The 23,209-nt window shown below is 35.3% G+C and overlaps 1 protein-coding gene across 1 annotated transcript; it reads right to left on the bottom strand.

Annotated features, from left to right (window-relative positions):
* Nucleotides 1-20,718: 20,718 nt before the first annotated feature.
* LOC126885376 (golgin subfamily A member 6-like protein 22) lies at nt 20,719-22,593 on the bottom strand. Its single transcript, XM_050651936.1, has one exon. It carries the CDS (start codon nt 22,591-22,593, stop codon nt 20,719-20,721), a length of 1,875 nt encoding a protein of 624 aa, XP_050507893.1.
* Nucleotides 22,594-23,209: the final 616 nt, after the last annotated feature.

Consider the following 23,209-nt stretch of genomic DNA (forward strand, 5'->3'; position numbering starts at 1 on the left):
ATACTGATATAATCTGAAAGGAGTAGGATTTCCCACCTCAATAGTGTGAGATATTAATGAAGTACGACCTAGTTTGTCATTTGAAGAAATAGTAGTAAACTGAGAGATCATATTCTCCAATTGCCTTTGTTCAGAACTAGATAAACTGGAAAAATCATGAATAGCACTAAGGGTAGACAGATTAAATTCAGATATGGAAAAAGAAAAATCAGAACAACTTAAGGTGCTATTAAAAGCATTGAAGAAGTCCATACCTAAAATTATAGAATTCTGTACAGAAGGAATAACATAAAATGTAATTTTCCTACATAAATTTGCCACTGTGATTTCAATTTGGAGTTTGCCTGTAATAGATTGGACTGTACCATCTGCAGTAGATACTTGCAAAGATGAAATGGGCATAATGGGAATATTAGCATTTTTCAATAAATTTAATGAATGTGCTCCTATCAATGAAATATTAGAGCCACTATCTAATAAAGCTAAACACGATTGTCCTAAAATTTGAATAGGTAGATATGGCCTATTATCATTTTGTTTCCTAACTAATAAAGAGTTAATATCTAAATCTAAAATATTTGGTTGGATACAACCATTATATGGAACTACTTCACCATCAAAATTATTATTATACTTAACACTACCAATTAAAGAATTTGTGGCTTTGCAACCCTGTGAATCATGTGCGTTCAACGTATCATGACTAAAACTTAATTTCTGGACTGATTTTGATTTGTGGTGTGTGCTTGTTTCCTGAACGATGCCTTCTTCCCTTTCCGATTGGAAGATGGGTTTGAGTTGCTTGGTTTGCTTGGGCCAGCTGTCTCGTTTTCTGATGGGGTTTGATTCCCTGATTGGGTGTTGGACGGAGAAACGCTCAGGGGACGGACCTCCGACATTTCGTTTCCCGAACACTTGACACAATTTCTTTTGAGGGTATTTTCCCTACCACAACCGTGGCAGAAAATACGAGTTTGTGGGATACCACAATTATTGAACTTATGATTAGACTGATGACAATTCCAGCAAACAACGGAACTAAAAACAGAAACATTACGTTCAGGGCCCTTATTTTGCCAAGAACGTTGTCTAAAGGAAGTTGGCTGAGAAGAAGAATTAGAAGAGGGTCGAGATGTGGATGGAGGCTGAGAAGACCAGGATAACGTTTCCTCCAAACGTTTGCACTTTACAGTGAGGTCATCAATACTCTGGATGTCCATAAGAGCTAACTGCTGATGATAAAAGGGCAGTAAACATTTTAAGATGATTTTTATTTTGGACAAATCAGATAACGGAGTATCTAAACGGCTACACATGCCTAATATAGTATTAATGAACATAGTGACAGACTCTCCTGGTTTCTGCTTACGGTTTTTGATTTCATCCAAGAGATCATCCTGGTATGAGTAAGGAAGAAAATCTGACTTCAACTTGCGAACCAGATCAGACCAACAAGATAAATTACCTCTATTATTCATGAACCAGGTAAAAGCAGGACCGGTAAACAATTCAGCTGAAGCAGCAAACAAATTTTCTTCAGAGACACCTCTAGATACTCGAAGACATTCGACCTTTTCTAAAAATGTAATCACATCATTGTGCTGTTTTTCACCGGAAAATGAAACACCCCATTTGTGTACTTGCACAGGTTTGGAGTATGTGAAACTAGGAACGACACTGACTGGAGCATTAGGAGTAGATGTGGCTATGGGGTTAACCTTAGAATCAAGCTCACCCTCCAAGGTAAGGATTTTAAGAGAAACAGACTTTTTAAAAGGTTCCTGCTCTTCTGTAGTACACTGTAACAAGTGTACTCGGCCAGAAATATGAGCTAGACGAGATATTAATCTAACATATTCATTGTCCTGTACAGTTCCCCTAAACTTCTCTATTTTCTTGGACAAGCTATCCAACGTTTCGGATATTCCTTTCCGTTGGTCCTCAAAAGGGATATGTACAGCCGAAAGTTGGGTGAAACTCCTATTGCCTTCTTCTTGCTTCAAAGCACCCCGCAGAAGATTGCGTTTCCTATCGACAGTTGCCGACTCCTCTGGTACTACGTCCCTAATTTTCAACTCATAGTCCAATTCGTCCACCAGAAGATGTTCAACTTTAAAAGCACACATGATGAAAGCAAAAATTATTGACAAGCAATCCAAAGGTCAGAAATATGAAATATACTTAAGTTTGTACGCAAAATATATAAGTACGGAGAAAATATTAGCAACACACCAACAAAATCAAAAATGGCCAGCAAAATATATGTATCAAATAAATAAAGTAAATAAGGTATAATCAAGTAAATATAGTGCCTAAATATTGGAAAAAAAATTAATTATTATACTTGTACTAGAAAAAAAAAATATGTAAGTATTAACGATTACTGTACGTACAAATACAACACTGGCTGAAAGAGTAAAATAATATAATCTAATATATGCTAGTTACTTATACTTCGTTTCAAATTCAACCCAGAATGTAAGCTGTATGACAAAACTATAAACGAGGTTTCAAAATCTCAACTAATTAATAGATACAGCAGTGACAGTGTACCTGTTTAGTATTAGTAAATAGTTAAAGACAAAATAAATCAGAACAGAATGTATAAAAAGATATCAGAAGGGAATAATATAAATAAAAGAAAAAAAATGAACTAAAAGAACTACTGTCTTAGAACCTCTAAAAGGTTGGCACCAAGTTGGGCTGCCGATGTAACAAAAATACTACTTTGCAGTAGTATTTGTTACATCGGCAGCCCAACTTGGTGCCAACCTTTTAGAGGTTCTAAGACAGTAGTTCTTTTAGTTCATTTTTTTTCTTTTATTTATATTATTCCCTTCTGATATCTTTTTATACATTCTGTTCTGATTTATTTTGTCTTTAACTATTTACTAATACTAAACAGGTACACTGTCACTGCTGTATCTATTAATTAGTTGAGATTTTGAAACCTCGTTTATAGTTTTGTCATACAGCTTACATTCTGGGTTGAATTTGAAACGAAGTATAAGTAACTAGCATATATTAGATTATATTATTTTACTCTTTCAGCCAGTGTTGTATTTGTACGTACAGTAATCGTTAATACTTACATATTTTTTTTTTCTAGTACAAGTATAATAATTAATTTTTTTTCCAATATTTAGGCACTATATTTACTTGATTATACCTTATTTACTTTATTTATTTGATACATATATTTTGCTGGCCATTTTTGATTTTGTTGGTGTGTTGCTAATATTTTCTCCGTACTTATATATTTTGCGTACAAACTTAAGTATATTTCATATTTCTGACCTTTGGATTGCTTGTCAATAATTTTTGCTTTCATCATGTGTGCTTTTAAAGTTGAACATCTTCTGGTGGACGAATTGGACTATGAGTTGAAAATTAGGGACGTAGTACCAGAGGAGTCGGCAACTGTCGATAGGAAACGCAATCTTCTGCGGGGTGCTTTGAAGCAAGAAGAAGGCAATAGGAGTTTCACCCAACTTTCGGCTGTACATATCCCTTTTGAGGACCAACGGAAAGGAATATCCGAAACGTTGGATAGCTTGTCCAAGAAAATAGAGAAGTTTAGGGGAACTGTACAGGACAATGAATATGTTAGATTAATATCTCGTCTAGCTCATATTTCTGGCCGAGTACACTTGTTACAGTGTACTACAGAAGAGCAGGAACCTTTTAAAAAGTCTGTTTCTCTTAAAATCCTTACCTTGGAGGGTGAGCTTGATTCTAAGGTTAACCCCATAGCCACATCTACTCCTAATGCTCCAGTCAGTGTCGTTCCTAGTTTCACATACTCCAAACCTGTGCAAGTACACAAATGGGGTGTTTCATTTTCCGGTGAAAAACAGCACAATGATGTGATTACATTTTTAGAAAAGGTCGAATGTCTTCGAGTATCTAGAGGTGTCTCTGAAGAAAATTTGTTTGCTGCTTCAGCTGAATTGTTTACCGGTCCTGCTTTTACCTGGTTCATGAATAATAGAGGTAATTTATCTTGTTGGTCTGATCTGGTTCGCAAGTTGAAGTCAGATTTTCTTCCTTACTCATACCAGGATGATCTCTTGGATGAAATCAAAAACCGTAAGCAGAAACCAGGAGAGTCTGTCACTATGTTCATTAATACTATATTAGGCATGTGTAGCCGTTTAGATACTCCGTTATCTGATTTGTCCAAAATAAAAATCATCTTAAAATGTTTACTGCCCTTTTATCATCAGCAGTTAGCTCTTATGGACATCCAGAGTATTGATGACCTCACTGTAAAGTGCAAACGTTTGGAGGAAACGTTATCCTGGTCTTCTCAGCCTCCATCCACATCTCGACCCTCTTCTAATTCTTCTTCTCAGCCAACTTCCTTTAGACAACGTTCTTGGCAAAATAAGGGCCCTGAACGTAATGTTTCTGTTTTTAGTTCCGTTGTTTGCTGGAATTGTCATCAGTCTAATCATAAGTTCAATAATTGTGGTATCCCACAAACTCGTATTTTCTGCCACGGTTGTGGTAGGGAAAATACCCTCAAAAGAAATTGTGTCAAGTGTTCGGGAAACGAAATGTCGGAGGTCCGTCCCCTGAGCGTTTCTCCGTCCAACACCCAATCAGGGAATCAAACCCCATCAGAAAACGAGACAGCTGGCCCAAGCAAACCAAGCAACTCAAACCCATCTTCCAATCGGAAAGGGAAGAAGGCATCGTTCAGGAAACAAGCACACACCACAAATCAAAATCAGTCCAGAAATTAAGTTTTAGTCATGATACGTTGAACGCACATGATTCACAGGGTTGCAAAGCCACAAATTCTTTAATTGGTAGTGTTAAGTATAATAATAATTTTGATGGTGAAGTAGTTCCATATAATGGTTGTATCCAACCAAATATTTTAGATTTAGATATTAACTCTTTATTAGTTAGGAAACAAAATGATAATAGGCCATATCTACCTATTCAAATTTTAGGACAATCGTGTTTAGCTTTATTAGATAGTGGCTCTAATATTTCATTGATAGGAGCACATTCATTAAATTTATTGAAAAATGCTAATATTCCCATTATGCCCATTTCATCTTTGCAAGTATCTACTGCAGATGGTACAGTCCAATCTATTACAGGCAAACTCCAAATTGAAATCACAGTGGCAAATTTATGTAGGAAAATTACATTTTATGTTATTCCTTCTGTACAGAATTCTATAATTTTAGGTATGGACTTCTTCAATGCTTTTAATAGCACCTTAAGTTGTTCTGATTTTTCTTTTTCCATATCTGAATTTAATCTGTCTACCCTTAGTGCTATTCATGATTTTTCCAGTTTATCTAGTTCTGAACAAAGGCAATTGGAGAATATGATCTCTCAGTTTACTACTATTTCTTCAAATGACAAACTAGGTCGTACTTCATTAATATCTCACACTATTGAGGTGGGAAATCCTACTCCTTTCAGATTATATCAGTATCCCATACCTCAAGCCTGGCAGGCAGATTTAGAAAAAGAAGTAGATTCGATGCTTGCTTTAAATATCATAGAACATTCAACGTCGTCCTATTGTTCCCCACTCTGGTTAACAAAGAAGAAGGATGGATCCTTCAGGATCTGCTTTGATGGTCGAAAACTAAACAGTATCACCACTAACAGGGATGCTTATCCAATTCCCCGAATCGACGTGATTTTGAGCAAACTTCAGAATGCCAAATACATCTCTTCGATTGATTTGTCTAAGGCCTTTTTACAGATCCCACTGAGTGAAGAGAGCAAGAAATATACTGCTTTTGCTGTCAGTGGTAAAGGATTATTCCAGTTTGTCACTGGCGCCACGTTGGGCGCCAATGTAACAAAAATACTACTTTGCAGTAGTATTTGTTGAACTAAAATGATAAGATGAAATGAATGAAGGAGGGTGATGAACTGATAATGGAAGTATGGAAAGACAGAGGCAAACTGAATAGAGTTGGCTAGCTATAGATGCAAGAGAGCAACTTGACACTCAAGGATGGATACGGCTCGTTTGCATGCCTGTCGAAGAACAGTAGCTCAACCTAAAGAGAGATGATGACTAGAAAAAGGGAAATCTTTTAAGATAAAAATATATGTTCAGAAAATAAATTAGATAAATATAATAATATAATAAAAATAGAAGAATATAAAAGATAAATAAAATAGACTGAATTATGGGCGCCAGAAGTTGGAATGGACCAAACTTCCAGGTATCTTACACTGCTGTTAAATAGTAAATATATTAAATTCAAAAATGGGAAAAAAAATAATGGATATACAAAACAAATAAATATTTATTAAATATAACTACGTAGATTTTTGACAACCTCTGAGTTAGAAAAATACAAACTATGTAACTCTAAAATGACAATGGGAAATAATTACCTATAGTAATATAAATATAATCTATAGTTACATTAGTAATGGAGTAGCTCTTATATGGAGCATACCCCCAACTTACATATACTAGGTTAAATAACAACCTTCACCAAATAATTGTACGATTGCAATACGTACAGCAACGTTAAACCCTATAGAACTAATGAACCAGAATATAATTAAGGGAGGATTATTCACAATGAATAATTTCCGTAACTCTCAAAGAGTTAAATAGGCACTAGCCTCATTAAGGTGAACCTACGGTCTACTTGATATATAAAAATCAGTTGCTTCGACACGTAGTCACTAAAAAATATAACAAGTAAAATGGATAGCTATTCAAAGGGAATAGCGTCCAAAGATATAATTAGAAATTGATTAAATGAATTTAAGTAAAGTTAAGCAAATAAGTTAAATAATTATGATTGACTAAAGAAAGATTAAAGTTATATGAATAAGTTAATAAATTAAGCAAATTAAGAGGACAAAGTATATAAATTTAAATTGATAAGTGGAGACAAGCAAGGTTAGTACTAAAAATATAAAGTTAATTAAGTAAATAAATGGTACAAGTAAATTTCAGGTAATATATAAAGGTAAAGAGAATCTCATATGGGGAAAAGATGATCTGAGCTCAAACCTCTTTGACCAGAGAGTTTACTGGTTTGGGGAACACTATCAACTATTATAGATATATAAAAACAATATGCAACTTAAATATTGAAACAAAATATGAGCGATAAACTATAAAACTTAATCATCAAAATAAATGTCCCGAGTCTTATACAAAAAATGAATGTGGTGTAATAGTGGAAGTGACAATCACTAGCAGATACTAAGTGTCCCAAAACAAACCCTAAATGGTCCCCGAGAGTGTCCTTGCTACGGATTCCAAAATCCCTGGTAGGCGAATTAGCACAGGGATGGTGCTAGCTTGTACCAATTAATATACCGATGCCCTTCTGGGGTGCAGAGGGCAGGATACAAAGTAGGTATGTGGGAGGTTCTCCAGGCTGGTCTCCAAATGACCTGGCTTGGCGTAGAACGGTTGCTCCCAGTTGTGAGGGGAGCTGACGGACTGGTTACAGTTTAAGATTTCCCCCAAGTGGCGGATGACATGACTTCCAATTCCTCCGGGATCTCCCAAAACTTAGTCTCCTAGCTTCTCCAAAGCACCACCAATAATTTGCCACTAAATATCACTTATAACAGCTTGAAACTATTGTATTAAAATTTCCGTCCTTTTCAATCAGCTATCCGCCACTTTTCCGTTCTAGCGTACCAAGCGAAGTGTCAATTATTTCCCGTCGTTAGACGAGGAGCCTCACAGAACGAAACTCACATGACAGCGAATGGTGTCTAATACCAACTGAAGTACTTGTGCCAACTAATAGTTAAGTATGACGTCAGTCAAATATTTATTTTAGTTAGATCTTATTATTTTTAAGTATAATTTAATGACAAACCGTTATTAAAATTTAAATAAAATAACTATAAAGATAATTAAAGTTAACGGACTGTTATAATAGGGCAATTTTGAGTATGAAAAATGAAAGTAGAAGAGTGACATTATCAAAATGTCTTAAAAAAAGATAAAAAATAATTACAGTCAAAAATCCAAATGCCAAATTTTTGAAGTATTGTAGTTTTTAAACATTTAGAATAACTTTAAAAATGTTGTCCCTAGAAACAAACTTTTTATATATTCGAAAAGATAGTATTTTAACACGAATTTTCAAATAAAAAAATTTAGTCTGGGTTCATGTGGGACAAAGTTAGCCATATGTTTTTTTTAATTCACAGCTAATTTGTTTATAATAATTAAGGAATCTGATTAATGCCATTTCAAAGAATGGGATTTTCATTTTTTCTTAAAAAATTTGCACAAACATTGTACCTTCACAGCACCCTCTACGATTTTTTAAAAATGTAGTTCAAACGATTACTAGGGGGAACCTATCATCCACCGAGTTAAAATACCGAAAAAGCAATTTCAAACAAATATAATTTTCTGTATCTCCGGATCAACTCAATGGATTTTGATCTTTCTTTTTTAATTTGTATGTAATTTCTACGTACAATACAAATATGCAATTTGTTTATAAATTTATAAATTAATAAACAGTCTATTCTGTTTAAACAATTCTTGAAAAAATATTTTTTTTACAAAAATTTATTTTTTTATCATAGTATCATTCATGATCATAGAAAAAGTTAAAGTACACTTTAATAAATAATAGTACATTATATACCGCGGGACTGAAGTAGTACATTTAATCCTGAAGGTAAAGTTTATGGCCCGACCGCAGGGAGGGCCATAATTTACCTGAAGGATTAAATGTACTTCAGTCGCAAGGTATATACGATACTTTTCGTACTTCCGGTATGATTTTATTAATTATTTCAATAATTTCAATCAGTTTTTTCTCTCTTCAACTCATTTAATAAACTGTCTTTAAAATAAGTTACCATAGTAACATTGCGTTGTGACAGTTATAATTTAGAAACATTGTCATTACTAGTGTCATTGTAAAGAAACATTGTTATTGATAATTATTGGTATCATGAGTGAAGAAGGTGTATCTGATATTGATAAAAGAGCAGCCGAAGTAGGTGAAGAATTGTTACCACCGAAATCTAGAAAACTATACGAGCAGCAGTACGATGTTTTTTTTTTATCAGTTTCCGCAGGATCTTCGAAACAAACACCAGTTCAATATGAAAAGGACCTATCTGTTACTCGTCAGTTACCTGCTGCATTAACCCAGGAAAGACTGGTCAATATGACGAACTGTCACAATATTAATTTGAATATTAACGTTAATTACCATTCTAATTAATTATATTTTTCAATAAAATATCCCTTAAATTCGTTTGTTTGTGATTTAATCGTTCCGGGAGTTTCGTCAATATTTAATCCCGGAGGGATTAAATGTGACACTTTAGTACCTGTCACAAGGGAGTGAAGTTGTCACTTTAGGCCCGGAAGTACGAAAATGATTTTTATTAGATAATTATTTATTGAAGATAATTTATTTATTAAAGTATACCTTAACTTTTTCTATGATTAATAACGATAGTATGATTAAAATCATGGATTTTTGGGAAAAAATTATTTTTTCAAAAATTGTTTAAACAAATAAGACTGTTTATTTATTGCTAAATGTCTAGACAAATTGAATATTTGTAATGTACTGAAAAATTACAAATTAAAAAAAGAACGATCACAATATATTCATAGTGCGGCAGATTCGTGCAAATATTATAAGAATTGTACATTTAATGATACAAGCATATAATTTGGATCACATATACTACACATACAAAGGTTCAAATTTAGATATAAGGCCATCTCAGATTTTGCCTTTTACAAAAATGGCGGGCATTCAAAATGGCGACTATACATATGTGACTAATAGCACGATAACTTTTGAACGAGACGTCAGATTTCAACCAAATTTGGAATATATGTTCTTTTTTTGATATATAAGATCAAGATCCTGAACCGGAAGGATCTGTTTACCAGAAGTTGTGTTTTTCCTGATTTTTTAGTTAATACCGCCATTGAAAAGAGCGTAAAAATAGTTTTTAGTAACTTTTTTTGAACTTTTTAGTTATGTTAATTACCATGTAATAAATGCATAACTTATCTCTAAATGTACCAATGTGCGGCAGATTCGTGAAAATATTATAGGAATTATTGTGCATTTAATGGTGGAAGCATATAATTTGGACCACATATACTATACATACAAAGGTTTAAATTTAGATATGAGGCCATCTCAGATTTTGCCTTTTACAAAAAAGGCGGGCATTCAAAATGGCGACTATACATATGTAACTCTAATAGCATGATAACTTTTGAACGAAAAGTCCGATTTTAACCAAATTTGGTATATAGGTTCTTTTTTGATGTATAAGATCGAGCTCTTGAACCGGAAGAATCGGTTTATTAGAATTTGTGTTTTCCTGATTTTTTTGTAAAAATATGTTGTTTATTTTTTCAATTCTTTCACCCTGTATATATTAATTTTTGAAAAAGCGGCGTTGAAAAGAGCGTAAAAATATTTTTTAGGAAATATTTTGAACTGTTTAGTTATGTTAATTACCATGTAATAAATGCATAACTTATCTTCACATGTACCAATGTGCGGCAGATTCGTGCAAATATTATAGGAATTATTATGCATTTAATGGTAGAAGCATATAAGTTGGACAACACACACTACACATACAAAGATTCAAATTTAGATATGAGGCCATCTCAGATTTTGCCTTTTACAAAAAAGGCGGGCATTCAAAATTGCGACTATACGTATGTTACTAATAGCACGATAACTTTTGAACGAAAAGTCCAATTTCAACCAAATTTGGTATATAGGTTCTTTTCTTGATGTATAAGATCGATCTCTTGAACCTCTGTATATATTAATTTTCAAAAAGGTAATACCGGCGTTGAAAAGAGCGTAAAAATATTTTTTAGGAAATATTTTGAACTCTTTATTTGTATTAATTATCATTTAACAAATGCATAACTTATCTTCACATGTAGGTACCTATGTGCGGCAGATTCGTGCAAATAATAATATAATAATTATTGTGCATTTAATGGTAAAAGCTTATAATTTGGACCACACATACTACACATACAAAGATTCCAAATTTAAATATAATGCCATCTCAGATTTTGTCTTTTACAAAAATGGCGGGCATTCAAAATGAATCCGCCGCCCATAGGTACATGTGAACATACGTTATGCATTTATTAAATGGTAATGAACATAACTAAAAGGTTAAAAATATTTCCTAAAAAATATTTTTACACTCTTTTCAGTGGCGGTATTAACTTTTTGAAAAATTTATATATACAGGGTGAAAGAATTGAATAAGAAACAACATATTTTTATATAAAGAAACAGTAAAAACACAACTTCTGGTAAACCGATTCTTTCGGTTCGAGACCTCAATCTTATTCATCAAAAAAGTACCTACATACCAAATTTAGTTGAAATCTGAGGTCTCGTTCAAAAGTTATCGTGCTATTAGTCACATATGTATAGTCGCCATTTTAAATGCACGCCATTTTTGTAAATGAAAGAAAAACTGAGATGGCCTCATATCTAAATTTGAACCTTTATATGTGTAGTATATGTGGTCCAAATTATATGCTTCTACCCTTAAATGCACAATAATTCTTATACTATTTGCACGAATCTGCCGCACATAGGTACATGTGAAGATACGTTATGCATTTATTAAATGGTAATTAACATAACTAAAAAGTTAAAAATATTTCCTAAAAAATATTTTTACACTCTTTTCAGTGGCGGTATTAACTTTTTGAAAAGTTAATACATACAGGGTGAAAGAATTGAAAAAAAAAACAACATATTTTGTCATAAAATTCAGGAAGAACACAACTTCTAGTAAACCGATTCTTCCGGTTCAAGACATCGATCTTATAAATCAAAAAAAGAACATACATACCAAATTTGGTTGAAATTTGACTTCTCGTTCAAAAGTTATCGTGCTATTAGTCACATATGTATAGTCGCAATTTTGATTGCCCGCCTTTTCGTGAAAGGCAAAATCTGAGATGGCCTCACATGTAAATTTGAACCTTTATATGTGTAGTATATGTGGTCCAAATTATATACTTCTATCATTAAATGCACAATTATTTCACATATCGGCTGCACTATCAGTAGATCCTGAGATATAGAAAATGATAGTAGTTTTAAGTTGCCTTTTTTAGTTTTTGAACTCGTGCATTTGTCGGCTCCCAGCTCCCCCTTCTCTTACCACGACTAGTCATCAATTGAACTACATTTTTAAAAATTCGTGTAAAATACCAGCTTTTCTAATATGTAAAATGATTTTTTCTACGGAAAATATTTTTAAAGTTATTCTAAATGTTTATAAACTACAAAATTTCACAAAGTTGGCATTAGGATTTTTGACTATGTTAGATAATTTTTTATCTTTTTTTTATACATTTTGATAGCATCAGTTTTCTACTTTTATTTGGCATACGCATAATTGCCCTATCTTCATTATTTTCGGTCTTATGTTATTGCAAAATAAAGGTCTCTGGGAAAAACAATTAGAATAACTCTTAAACTAATTAATGGATCGGTCTCAAATTCTGAGGGTTTGTTAATTACCCCAGTACCCAACTTTGGGTGAAACACTAAAGTTCTAGGGTAGTTTTTGGAAAAGTTATTAACAAACAACAATTTTCACTTATTTTGCAGTTTGCGTCGCAACAAATTAACTTTTTAAATTTCAAAAATCGGTATTTTGAAGGTTTTTTATGCCTGGTTGCACCAACAGATTTTAAGCTCCAGCTTAGCTAAGCTCTACTTATAGATAGGGCCTCCTGAGTATCACTTACGTTGCACCATAATTTTAGATTCTTATTTAGATATCTATTCATCTATCTATCATAATTTTAGATATCTATTATTATATTATGGTATTCTTATTGTAATATATTATAATTATATTATATTAATTCTTATGATATTCTCGACTTAAGCTTAAGATCTGTTGGTGCAACCGGGCATTAATGTTCTAAAAAATTAAATTTTGTAATTTTATATCAACTATTTAGCTTTTGAATGGGGTGCAAAAAATCGAAAAAATTGCGATTATTGCACTAAATTGTTAATAATTAAAAACGGACGCGAACTCTAGGCAGGAAACAGGTAGGTTTTCTTCCTATAGGTATACAATAACTAAAAAAGTAGTCAGCTACCTGGATCTTTGAGTGTCCCGATCCTGGTCTATTCTAGCTTATTACCCTGGACTAAATTGCTTTTTTCGTTTTGAATATTCGTTTAGGGTAGTTAGGATTATTTAGTGTAGTTAGGACTAATCCATCAACTTGTAACTGGCTGAATCACTAATGTGAATGACAATAAAAAAAACATACAATATTGAAGAAATAAAGCATATGAAATATGCCTTTTTTCCCCTAATGCCAGATTTTTTAATTGATGCCAGATTATTATCTGTTCTATAGGTTTAAAAATATAATAGCAATATGGTGACAGTCTTAAAATTGAATGACTCATACTTTCTGCATACTTATCACAAACATATTCTTTTTTTTATAGATAAGGCCTTTAAAATTTGCACTAAATCTTTTAAAACTAAACTATATTTATTTAGTTTACAAAATATTGGAAATTCCAAAAGATAATGTTTATAATAATTGCAATAATATGCGGATCTGATAAAAGTTGTGATTCCCTTTTCACAAAATCGCCAAATTTTAATTTCTATTATAAACTAGTATAAGGTCAACCTACACCGATCTGTTTAATGAATAAAAATTATTTGATATATAATTTAGTATGTTCTGATCTAGTATGTATGAAAAAATTCTACAAAGAAGTAAGAAATTTCTACAAGAAAGGTGAATATATAAGAACAGTAAACTTTGTGAGGGATAAAAATGAGCAAAAATGAGCTGAAAATAAAATAATAGAGAGATGGGCTGAATACTTTGAAAATCTTCTAAATGTTCACGGCGACTCTGATGAAAATAATGTAAATTGTGAGAACCAAACAGCCGAGATAGAAGTACCCCCGCCAAGCCTAGAAGAAATTATCACCGCGATAGAAACCCTAAAAAATGACAAATCCCCGGAACTAGACAATATTGATGCAGAACTGATTAAAAAAGGAGGGCATGAAGTTATAAATAAAATACATCGAATAATAAAAGAAGCCTGGGAACAGGAAATAATGCCAAAAGAATGGAGTGGCTGTATTAGCGTGCCAGTACATAAAAAGGCAGGAAGGATTCATGTAACAACTACAGGGGAATTTCAATAATCAGTACTACATTTAGTCTAGGCGCCAAATAGAGGTCACCGTGTCCTTTTCAATTCTGATGGACAAACTCAACGGTTTCTTATGGATTTTTGGCTGCTGATTACGAATTTCGAGGGTGGAATTCGATCCGAGTGGTCAAAAAATTGTTATAAACAATTTAATTGTTCATAAATTGTTTATAAGGCCCTGGCTCATAAACTAAAAGAAATAAAAGATAATGTTTCAAATAAAATTTGTTCGTTAATAAAAAACGAAGAAAAAACGTTTATTAAACTTAAATCCAGCAATTAGAACTAAGATATTGTAAAATTAGTGCACATGACAAATTGCAAATTGCAAAATAAGTATTTTTCGAAGCTTTATCGATCGTAACTCGGCTTCTGCGCATGCAAATGAGCCTTAGAAGATCTCATTTTAAAGTTTAATGAATATTATTCCAAAAAAGTTTGTTAAATTACTTTATCTTCATTTGTTTTAAAGTTATATCCGTTTGAAGTTAAAATTTTCTTAAAAAAATTGTACATTAATTTATTTATAAGGGTTTCAAACAAACTTGAGCTATAAACATTTATACTTTAATTCATAATAATGATAGATGAACTCAAAAGGAACATTTTGAGCTTAAGAAAATGTTCGTATGTTTATTTTTAGCCAAGATATCAATATTTTAATAGCGCGCTCTGAGGCGCGAGATTGGCTCACCGCGTAAATGTTCACCCGCTAACTTCTCAATGCAAATTATAATTTCTATGTATACATACGATATCTTCATTTTTAATTTTTGAAGATCCTAATAAAATTTTATTATACAGAGAGAGTCTGTAAAGTGGAATAAATTCAATATCTCAAATACTAATTGTTTTTTTGGAAAATGCTCAGACCCGTCGATTAGTATTTCAAATTGTCCTTTTTGACATTCAATAAAAATGTATACAGGGTGTCCCAATTTAGAGATATGACGTCATCGTCGATTTTCTTAAATGGCAACACTGTCATTTTGATAGCTAATTTGATAGGGTTTGTAAAGTTATACATAACTGCAAAATATCAAATTTTTATTCTCTACCATTTACAAGATAAGAGAAAATAACAAAGTTATATCTGTAATTTGGAATATATTCAATAATTAAAATACTAACTGTTATTTGAAAAATGCTCAGACCCGTCGATTAGTATATCAAATTGTCATTTTTGACATATAATAATAATGTATACAGGATGTCCCAATTTAGAGATATGACGTCATCGTTGATTTTCTTAAATGGCAACACTATCATTTTGATAGCTATTTTGATAGCGTGTGTAAAGTTATACACATCTGAAAAATTTCAAATTTTTATTCCCTACCATTTACAAGATAATAAAAAATAACAAAGTTATGAAGAACAAAAAGTAATCAAATAATAATTGAATTTATTTATTTCAATTAAGAAAATGCTCATAACGTTGCCCATTGACAATTTGACAATAATTGAGAGCAACATTATGAGTTTTTGCTTAATTTATTGAAATAATTAAATTCAATTATTAGTTGATTACTTCTTTTTCATAACTTTGTTATTTTTTATTATCATCTAAATGGTAGAGAATACAAATTTGAAATTTTGCAGTTGTGTATAACTTTACACACCCTATCAAAATAGCTATCAAAATGACAGTGTTGCCATTTAATAAAATCAACGATGACGTCATATCTCTAAATTGGGACACCCTGTATACATTATTATTATATGTCAAAAAGGACAATTTGATATACTAATCGACGGGTCTGAGAATTTTTCAAAAAAACAGTTAGTATTTTAATTATTGAATATATTCCAAATTACAGATATAACTTTGTTATTTTCTATTATCTTGTAAATGGTAGAGAATAAAAATTTGATATTTTGCAGTTATGTATAACTTTACAAACCCTATCAAATTAGCTATCAAAATGACAGTGTTGCCATTTAAGAAAATCGACGATGACGTCATATCTCTAAATTGGGACACCCTGTATACATTATTATTGAATGTCAAAAAGGACAATTTGTATTTGAGATATTGAATTTATTCCACTTTACAGACTCTCTCTGTATAATTCTTATAATTAAATCATCATACTCTACCTCGTATCACCTTTCATTCTATTTACTTTGTCTTCTATTTTTTGTACTAAATGAGAAAAAAAACATTAAAAACTAATATTTAAGAAATATAACTAAAAGTAAGTTGATATTATTTATTAACACTATTTTTACAAACATAATCTTTCATGCATCTGCATCGAGATATACAGAGAATCTCAGCTTTTTTACATCTGTTTAAGTTCTTAGAGAAATTTTTAGAGTTACATGGTGGTACTACGTCTGTTCTTGTAGGCAGTAAATCTAAAACTTTCTGGGGCTTCAGCTTCGGAGTTTAATTATCTATGTGATATCCATATAAAGTGGATCTTTTTTTTTTTTTTTTTTTGGGAGGTGAGAATCTTCAAAAGACCGTCTGGGAAGGTGTCCCAGGTGTGTCGGATTCGATCCGTCGCGCTTCACCGTGCCGAACCGCCTACCGACTAAACTCACCTCCTCTTCCTCCAGCCGACAGGTCTGGAACCGCTCTTGGCGAGCATGTCTGACCCGTCGACCTTACTCATAACTCCCCCCGGGCACCCTCTGCGTGCACTCCGTAGATTAAGCGGCCACCCAGCCGCCCCGCCCCGCACACACCCCGCACAAAGACCGGTCGGTGAAGACGACCGTCCCGTGCAGCCCATGTGCGGGTGGGGCGACCGGGGTGCCCCCAATCAAACATGAACTAGCAAAAGGATACCAGTCGACAGTTATGAGCAACTCCAAACATTCGTGCTTTCATCAATTCGCACTCACACTCATACCCATTCATTCTACAGTTAACAGGAAGCAGTCAGTGAGGTTGGGTGTAAAAATCCTCCCCCACTACCTGATACAAAACAAAAAACAGACTAAAACAAGACAAAACAGAAAGTAAACAAAACAATACAAAGGCGGTCAGCATGGGTTAGATGTAAAAGGTCCTCCCCCTGCTGACTACCGCTTACAACACGCAACACATTTGAGTAATAAAATTGATTTAAAATGATAAATATTGTATAAATAAGATTGAAGAAGTAAATAAGAAGATAAAACAAGATAAAATAAATAAATAAGTAAAACTAGTTAAAATAAGACAGACAGCGCAGGTTGGATGTAAAGGATCCTCCCCCCACTGGCTGCCATCTGCGACACAAAAATAAAAACGTTAAAAAAATAAATAAATAGACGGTCATCCCGCTTGCAGTCGCCTCTCTTTCTCCTCTTTGTGCTTCATTGTCTTCGTGACAAAAGCAATGATTATGTCGAAGTCTCTCTTGCTATTGATAGCTTTATCAATTAGCTCGTGAGGCTCGCCTAGAGGGGATCCCAGTCCCAGCTGCAGCTCGGTACGTCCCGCCTGGTATGCAGGGCACACGAAGACGACATGCTGCGCGTCATCCACTACTCCACACTCAGGGCATAGATCGTCCATGGTTTTCCCTATACGATGAGTAAACTTCCTGAACGATCCATGTCCCGTCAAAAATTGTGTGAAATAGTAGCCGACGCGCCGATGCCGGCACTCGTACCACCTCACCACATCTGGAATCAGGGATCTCGTCCAGGCCGCCTTCTCGACTTCGGCTGCCCATTCCCTCTGCCACATCTCTAGACTTCTTTTCCTTTCTTGTGGACCTGAACCTATTGCCCCGTTGCCCCTCTGGTACATTCGGACTCTTTCTCTGGCCAGGATGTGCACCGGTACAGACCCAGCCACCACCTGTAAGGCAATGGTTGATACGGTTCTATACGCGCTGCACACCCTGATCAGAGGTTTCCTTTGTGTCCTAAGAAGCACGTCTTTATACTTTTTCATTCGAAGGACCTCGTGCCACACTGGGGCTCCGTATAAAACTATGGATAAGATGGATTGTGCCATCACTATTCTCTTCTGGGATCCAGGACCCCCTATATTTGGCATAAATTTATTTAGTATAGAGGTCCTTTCTTCTGCCTTCCGACATGCTTCTTGTACGTGTTGTCCGAATTTAAGCTTGTCGTCGAAAATAATTCCGAGGTACTTAACCGTCTTTTGGGGTCTTATTACAGAGCCTTTATATCCAAATATTATGTCATCTCTCTTTCTTGGTCCCCTCAAGATAATGGATTCTGTCTTCTCTACTGCTAACTTTAGATCATTTCTCTCTATCCAATCTGCGGTCTTCTGTATTGCTTCGTTTACTTTTTGTATTATTCCCCTATTCATGTCGTCTTCGACCAGTAGTGCTAGGTCGTCCGCGTATGCAATCGCTCTCACTCCTCTCTGCCTGTTTACTTCTAGTACCCCGTTGTATAGTATATTCCAAAGTAAGGGTCCCAGGACTGACCCCTGGGGTACACCCGCGGTCATTTCTTTCTTCTTTTTCTTCGATATGCATACGGTTCTTTCAGATAGGTAGTCCTTTATTATGTTGGACACATACTCTGGAGCCCCAAATTCGACTATTCGGTCTACTATGTGACCCCAGTTTGCTGAATTAAAAGCATTTTTTATGTCCAACAGAACAAGGACCACCCATCTTTTTTTACTTGCTTTAGCCGCGTCCCTTATCCAGGTCGCGGCATCGACTGTCGATTTACCTTTTCGAAATCCATATTGTTGATTTGATAGCACTCTTTGATCTTCCAACACGCCCTCCAGCCTCTTCTTGATAAGCCCTTCGTAGAACTTACCAAGGCAGTCCAGAAGGCATATTGGCCGATAAGAGGCTGCTGAATCGGGGGGTTTCCCAGGCTTTAGGAGTAGAACTAAGTTCGCTTCCTTTAAGTCCCTGGGAAACTCTTGCTTCTGCAGTAGGTCGTTGTATATTCTTCTGATCAAACCTGGTTTCTCCGTTGCTATTATTTTTATTGCCTCTGGTGGCAACCCGTCAGGGCCGGGAGCTTTCCCTGTCTTCATCTCCTGACCAGCTATTCTAACTTCCTCTTCCGTGAACTCCTCTACCATCGTTGGAAATATCTTAATGAAATTTTGATGATCCTTGGTAGGAAAGAGGAGCTCAGCTGATTCCATCCGCTGGTCTTCGTCGAGTCTATATGGGGCGATTATTTTCAGCGTCTTCATAGTGATCTTGTACGCATCGCCCCATATATCTTCGTCCAATGCTTTTATCAGGGTCTGCCACTTTTCTTTTTTCTCTTGTTTTATTTTTTTATTTAAAGTTTTCTTTAGATCTTTATATATTTCCTTGAGCTCGAGGCTGCCCTGGCTTCTCGTATAATTCCTTCGAGCTCTGAGGCATCTCTCCCGTAGACCTTCTATCTCATCCGTCCACCAGTAGGGGGATTTTTTATTATCTTTTCTCTTCACGGTGGCCAAATTTGCTGCACTTTGCAGTGCTCTTCTCAGTTGGCCAAGGTCAGAAATCTCTTGTTCATTAATTTTCCTGACCTCCGATAGGTACTTGGTTTTGTTAAAATAAATCTCCGTGTGTCCTATCGGCCGCCTTATTCCCCCTTTAACCTTTATTTCGTATTGTATATACCGGTGGTAGGTGAATAACTGATCGTCAAGGACATCCCAGCCGTGCACTCTCCTGGATAGCCCTTCACTCGCGAACGTAATATCAATGTGTGTTCGGCTGACCCCCCTTACGAATGTTGGTTTGTTATTGTTTAATACTTGGAGGCCAGCCTGGGCTATCCATTCATTCCATATTTCCCCCTTTCTGTCGTTTATGGGGGCACCCCACAACCTCGATTTCGCGTTAATGTCCCCGGCGATCATCACTTCTTTTTCGTTCGTGGCGGCGCTCATTATTTCATCTACAATTGCTTTGTATCTTATCATAGGGATATTTGGGGACACGTAGCATGCCAGCAGGCTGAAATCCCTCAGTTTGATGAGGATATGATTTCCTCCCCTGACAATACCACGCACCCCCAAACCCCTATTTCTAAAGAGCACCGCCACATTCTTCCCATTATCCTGGACCCAACCACCGGCTGATGTTATTTTTTTGTTCGGTTCCGGGACGATGAGCAAGTCTATTTCTAGCTTGCAGGCTTTTGCGTGGACAAGGTCGTGTGCTCGGCGTGCCCTGCCCACGTTCACCTGCAATATCCGTATACCAGGTTGATCCTTGAGGTCCACTTTGGTTCAGTTCCCAGAGGTCGTTTCTGCGTCGGACTCACGTCTTTCGAAAAAATTAAAAAGCATAAAAGCTAAAACAAATAAACAAATTAATATAAATAAAATAAATAGATACGGTATATAGATAAAATATGTAAAAGTAAAAGAATTCAATAAATAAAAGCGGTTTAGTAAAATTGAAATAATAGAGTAAAATAGAATAAATAAAATAAATAAAATAGATAAAATAAATTTTAAAGATATAAAATAACACCTAGGTGGGCTGTATATGGGCCCACCTTCGTTTTCCAGGGAGTCTATTTTATGTTTGGTCAGTTCGTTTTAGGGGTTCCCCTCTCCTCCCCTACCGTATACAAGGGCTCGGTACGACGGACAGGCCATCCTGTCCATCCTATGCCCTTCTTCTTTGCATACCGAGCAGTACGGTTTATTACCGCAGCTTGCAACGGTATGTCCCGTTTGGAGACAATTATAGCAGCACGCCGCCCTGCTCTCTTCCTTGCAATCGTAAGTGTTGTGCCCGAACTTTAGGCACTTAAAACACCTAACTGGGTTGTGTCTCTCCATTATTGGACACACAACCCACCCTATTTTTATTGAGCCGTACCTCCTCAGCTCTTCCGCTATGGAGGGGCGTACGGCTATCGTAGCTACCTGCTCCCCATATCTGTTTGTTCGTAGAACCTTGACTTCTATCTCTCTCTCAGGAACGCCTGTATAGCTCTTTATCATTTTCTTTAGAGTTTCCTCACCAACCCCAGGGTCCAACCGCGTAATCGTGAAGAAAGTCTCTTTTCTTCTGATTGCCGTGTCCATCCCGTTCATTTTGCTGTCCAGTTCAGCCCTCAACTTCTCCGCAGCCCCTCTTCCCTTTAACTTTACAAGGAGATCTCCCCCATTCGTTCTTTTTAACTTCTCCACTTGTAGACCGATTTTTCCAATGTCGATTTTTTCTCTCATTTCGCTAAGAACTTCTTTATATTTTTTCCCCCCCATCTTTATAAGGAGGGCTTCTTCTTGTTCTGACTTCTTCTCTACCTCGAGTTCCTTCCCTCTTACTATCATCTCCCATGAGATACTTTCCCTCCGCCCCACATATTCGAGGGCTTTCCTTATGATCTCCTTGTTAAGGTCGTTACCGGCTACGACCCGTACAACCTTTGGTGTTTCATCCATCTCTTTCTTAATTTTAGTTATAGCCTTTTCTGCTAGGTCGTATATATCGCCACCACTTTCTTTTTCTATTCCAGCGACGAACGTGTACCAAATTGTTATTTTATTTTCTTTCCTCCTAAAGTTCTCAAAGAATTTGATTTCTCCCTCGTTCACTTCCTCTAGTGTTTCTGCCAGATCCTCTCCCACGTCCTTTATTATATTTTCTACCCCCTTGTCCTTCGCGTCCTTTTTTGTTACTATCAGACATGTTTTCTTCTCGACCGTTTCTTGTAACCCCCCTTGTTCCCAATTTGTCTTTATATATGCTTTCTCCTCCCATTTGCTATTACATATACTCATGAAGGTTTTTTTTCCTCCCCCCATGTTTAGAGCCCTTTTAATTTTTTCTTGCTCTTCTCTCTGTCTTTCTTGTTCCACTTTTAGCTTACAGTGATCGCATTTTACTTCTTGTTGTGTTTTTTCGGCTATACTGTCGTCTTCTTTTTTGTTGTTAGTGGATTTTATGACCCCTAACAGTTTTTTTAATTCCGTATCCATCTCCACCTTTTCCCCCTTTTTTTCGCTTAGGTTAGTAAATATCTCTATTAGTTTTATATTTAACTCTTCGAGTTTCCTGTTTATTTTTTGTTGTTTGGTTTCGTTAGGAAACTTAATACTCTCTTCCAGTCTCTCCCTCTTCAGATCATTTATTCTCTCTAGACTGTCCCCTTTCCTTTTCTTCTTATTCATGGTTTCATCATCAAGCAAGAAAGAGGCTAACACCCTCTCCTGAATATTTTGCCATCCTTTTTCTATTTTTTCCACTTCCTCTTGTGATCTTTCCTCCCCTATCTCATCGTCATCATTTTCACTGCTTTCCAGCATTTCATCCCCTACTAGTGTCGACTGTTTTGGGGCAGTCGACCTGTTCATCTTCTGTTTCTTTTTATGTGAGTTTATGAGCTCCCTCTCAAAACTGTTCATTCCTTCTTCCCATTTCAAGTCGTCAGGCGACTGTTTTTTCCTATTCTCATTTTCCATATCCGTTCCATTGTCCGTGTCTCGCCGATGGTCGTCTTCACTCACCCCCGTCTGTTCAGAATTGTGTTTATTGGTACTCATATAAATTCCCACGAGTTGGGACGTACTATACGTCTGGCGCGGCAGTGCGCCCTTACCACGCCAAGGCTTGGTTACTTCGGGAGGTCGCCAGGTATCCCGAAGGGATCGTTTGTGATGCTCTAACCCTCGCATCTCTCATATCTTTGGCACGATGCCTTCCACCGTGAATATAAAGTGGATCTAGTTCTTTTGCAATATCATCAAGGCACGTCAATTGTGTGTATGCCGCCACAACATAAATGTTCGTTTTATATGCAATGATGATGCTGTAAAAGAACTTGATCCATTTTTATATGGATATCACATATTGGCTCATTTGTATGCGTAGAAGCCGAGTTACGATCGATAAAGCGTCGAAAAATGGAAAAATACTTACATACTTGACTGTGAGCCGATTTTGCGCCTCATAGCGCGCCATTAAAATATCGATATCTTGACCAAAAATAAACTTACTAACATTTTAAAAAGCTCAAAATGTTCCTTTTAAGTCCTTCTATCATTATTGTTAATTAAAGTATAAATGTTTGCATCTCAA

The sequence above is a fragment of the Diabrotica virgifera genome, chromosome 5, assembly GCF_917563875.1.
Source record: "Diabrotica virgifera virgifera chromosome 5, PGI_DIABVI_V3a".
Classification (NCBI taxonomy): Eukaryota; Metazoa; Arthropoda; class Insecta; order Coleoptera; family Chrysomelidae; genus Diabrotica; species Diabrotica virgifera.

What these genes read in the sequence shown, in the direction of transcription:
- LOC126885376 (XM_050651936.1), bottom strand. Translation starts at nt 22,593, where the DNA reads ATGGAAAATGAGAATAGGAAAAAACAGTCGCCTGACGACTTGAAATGG.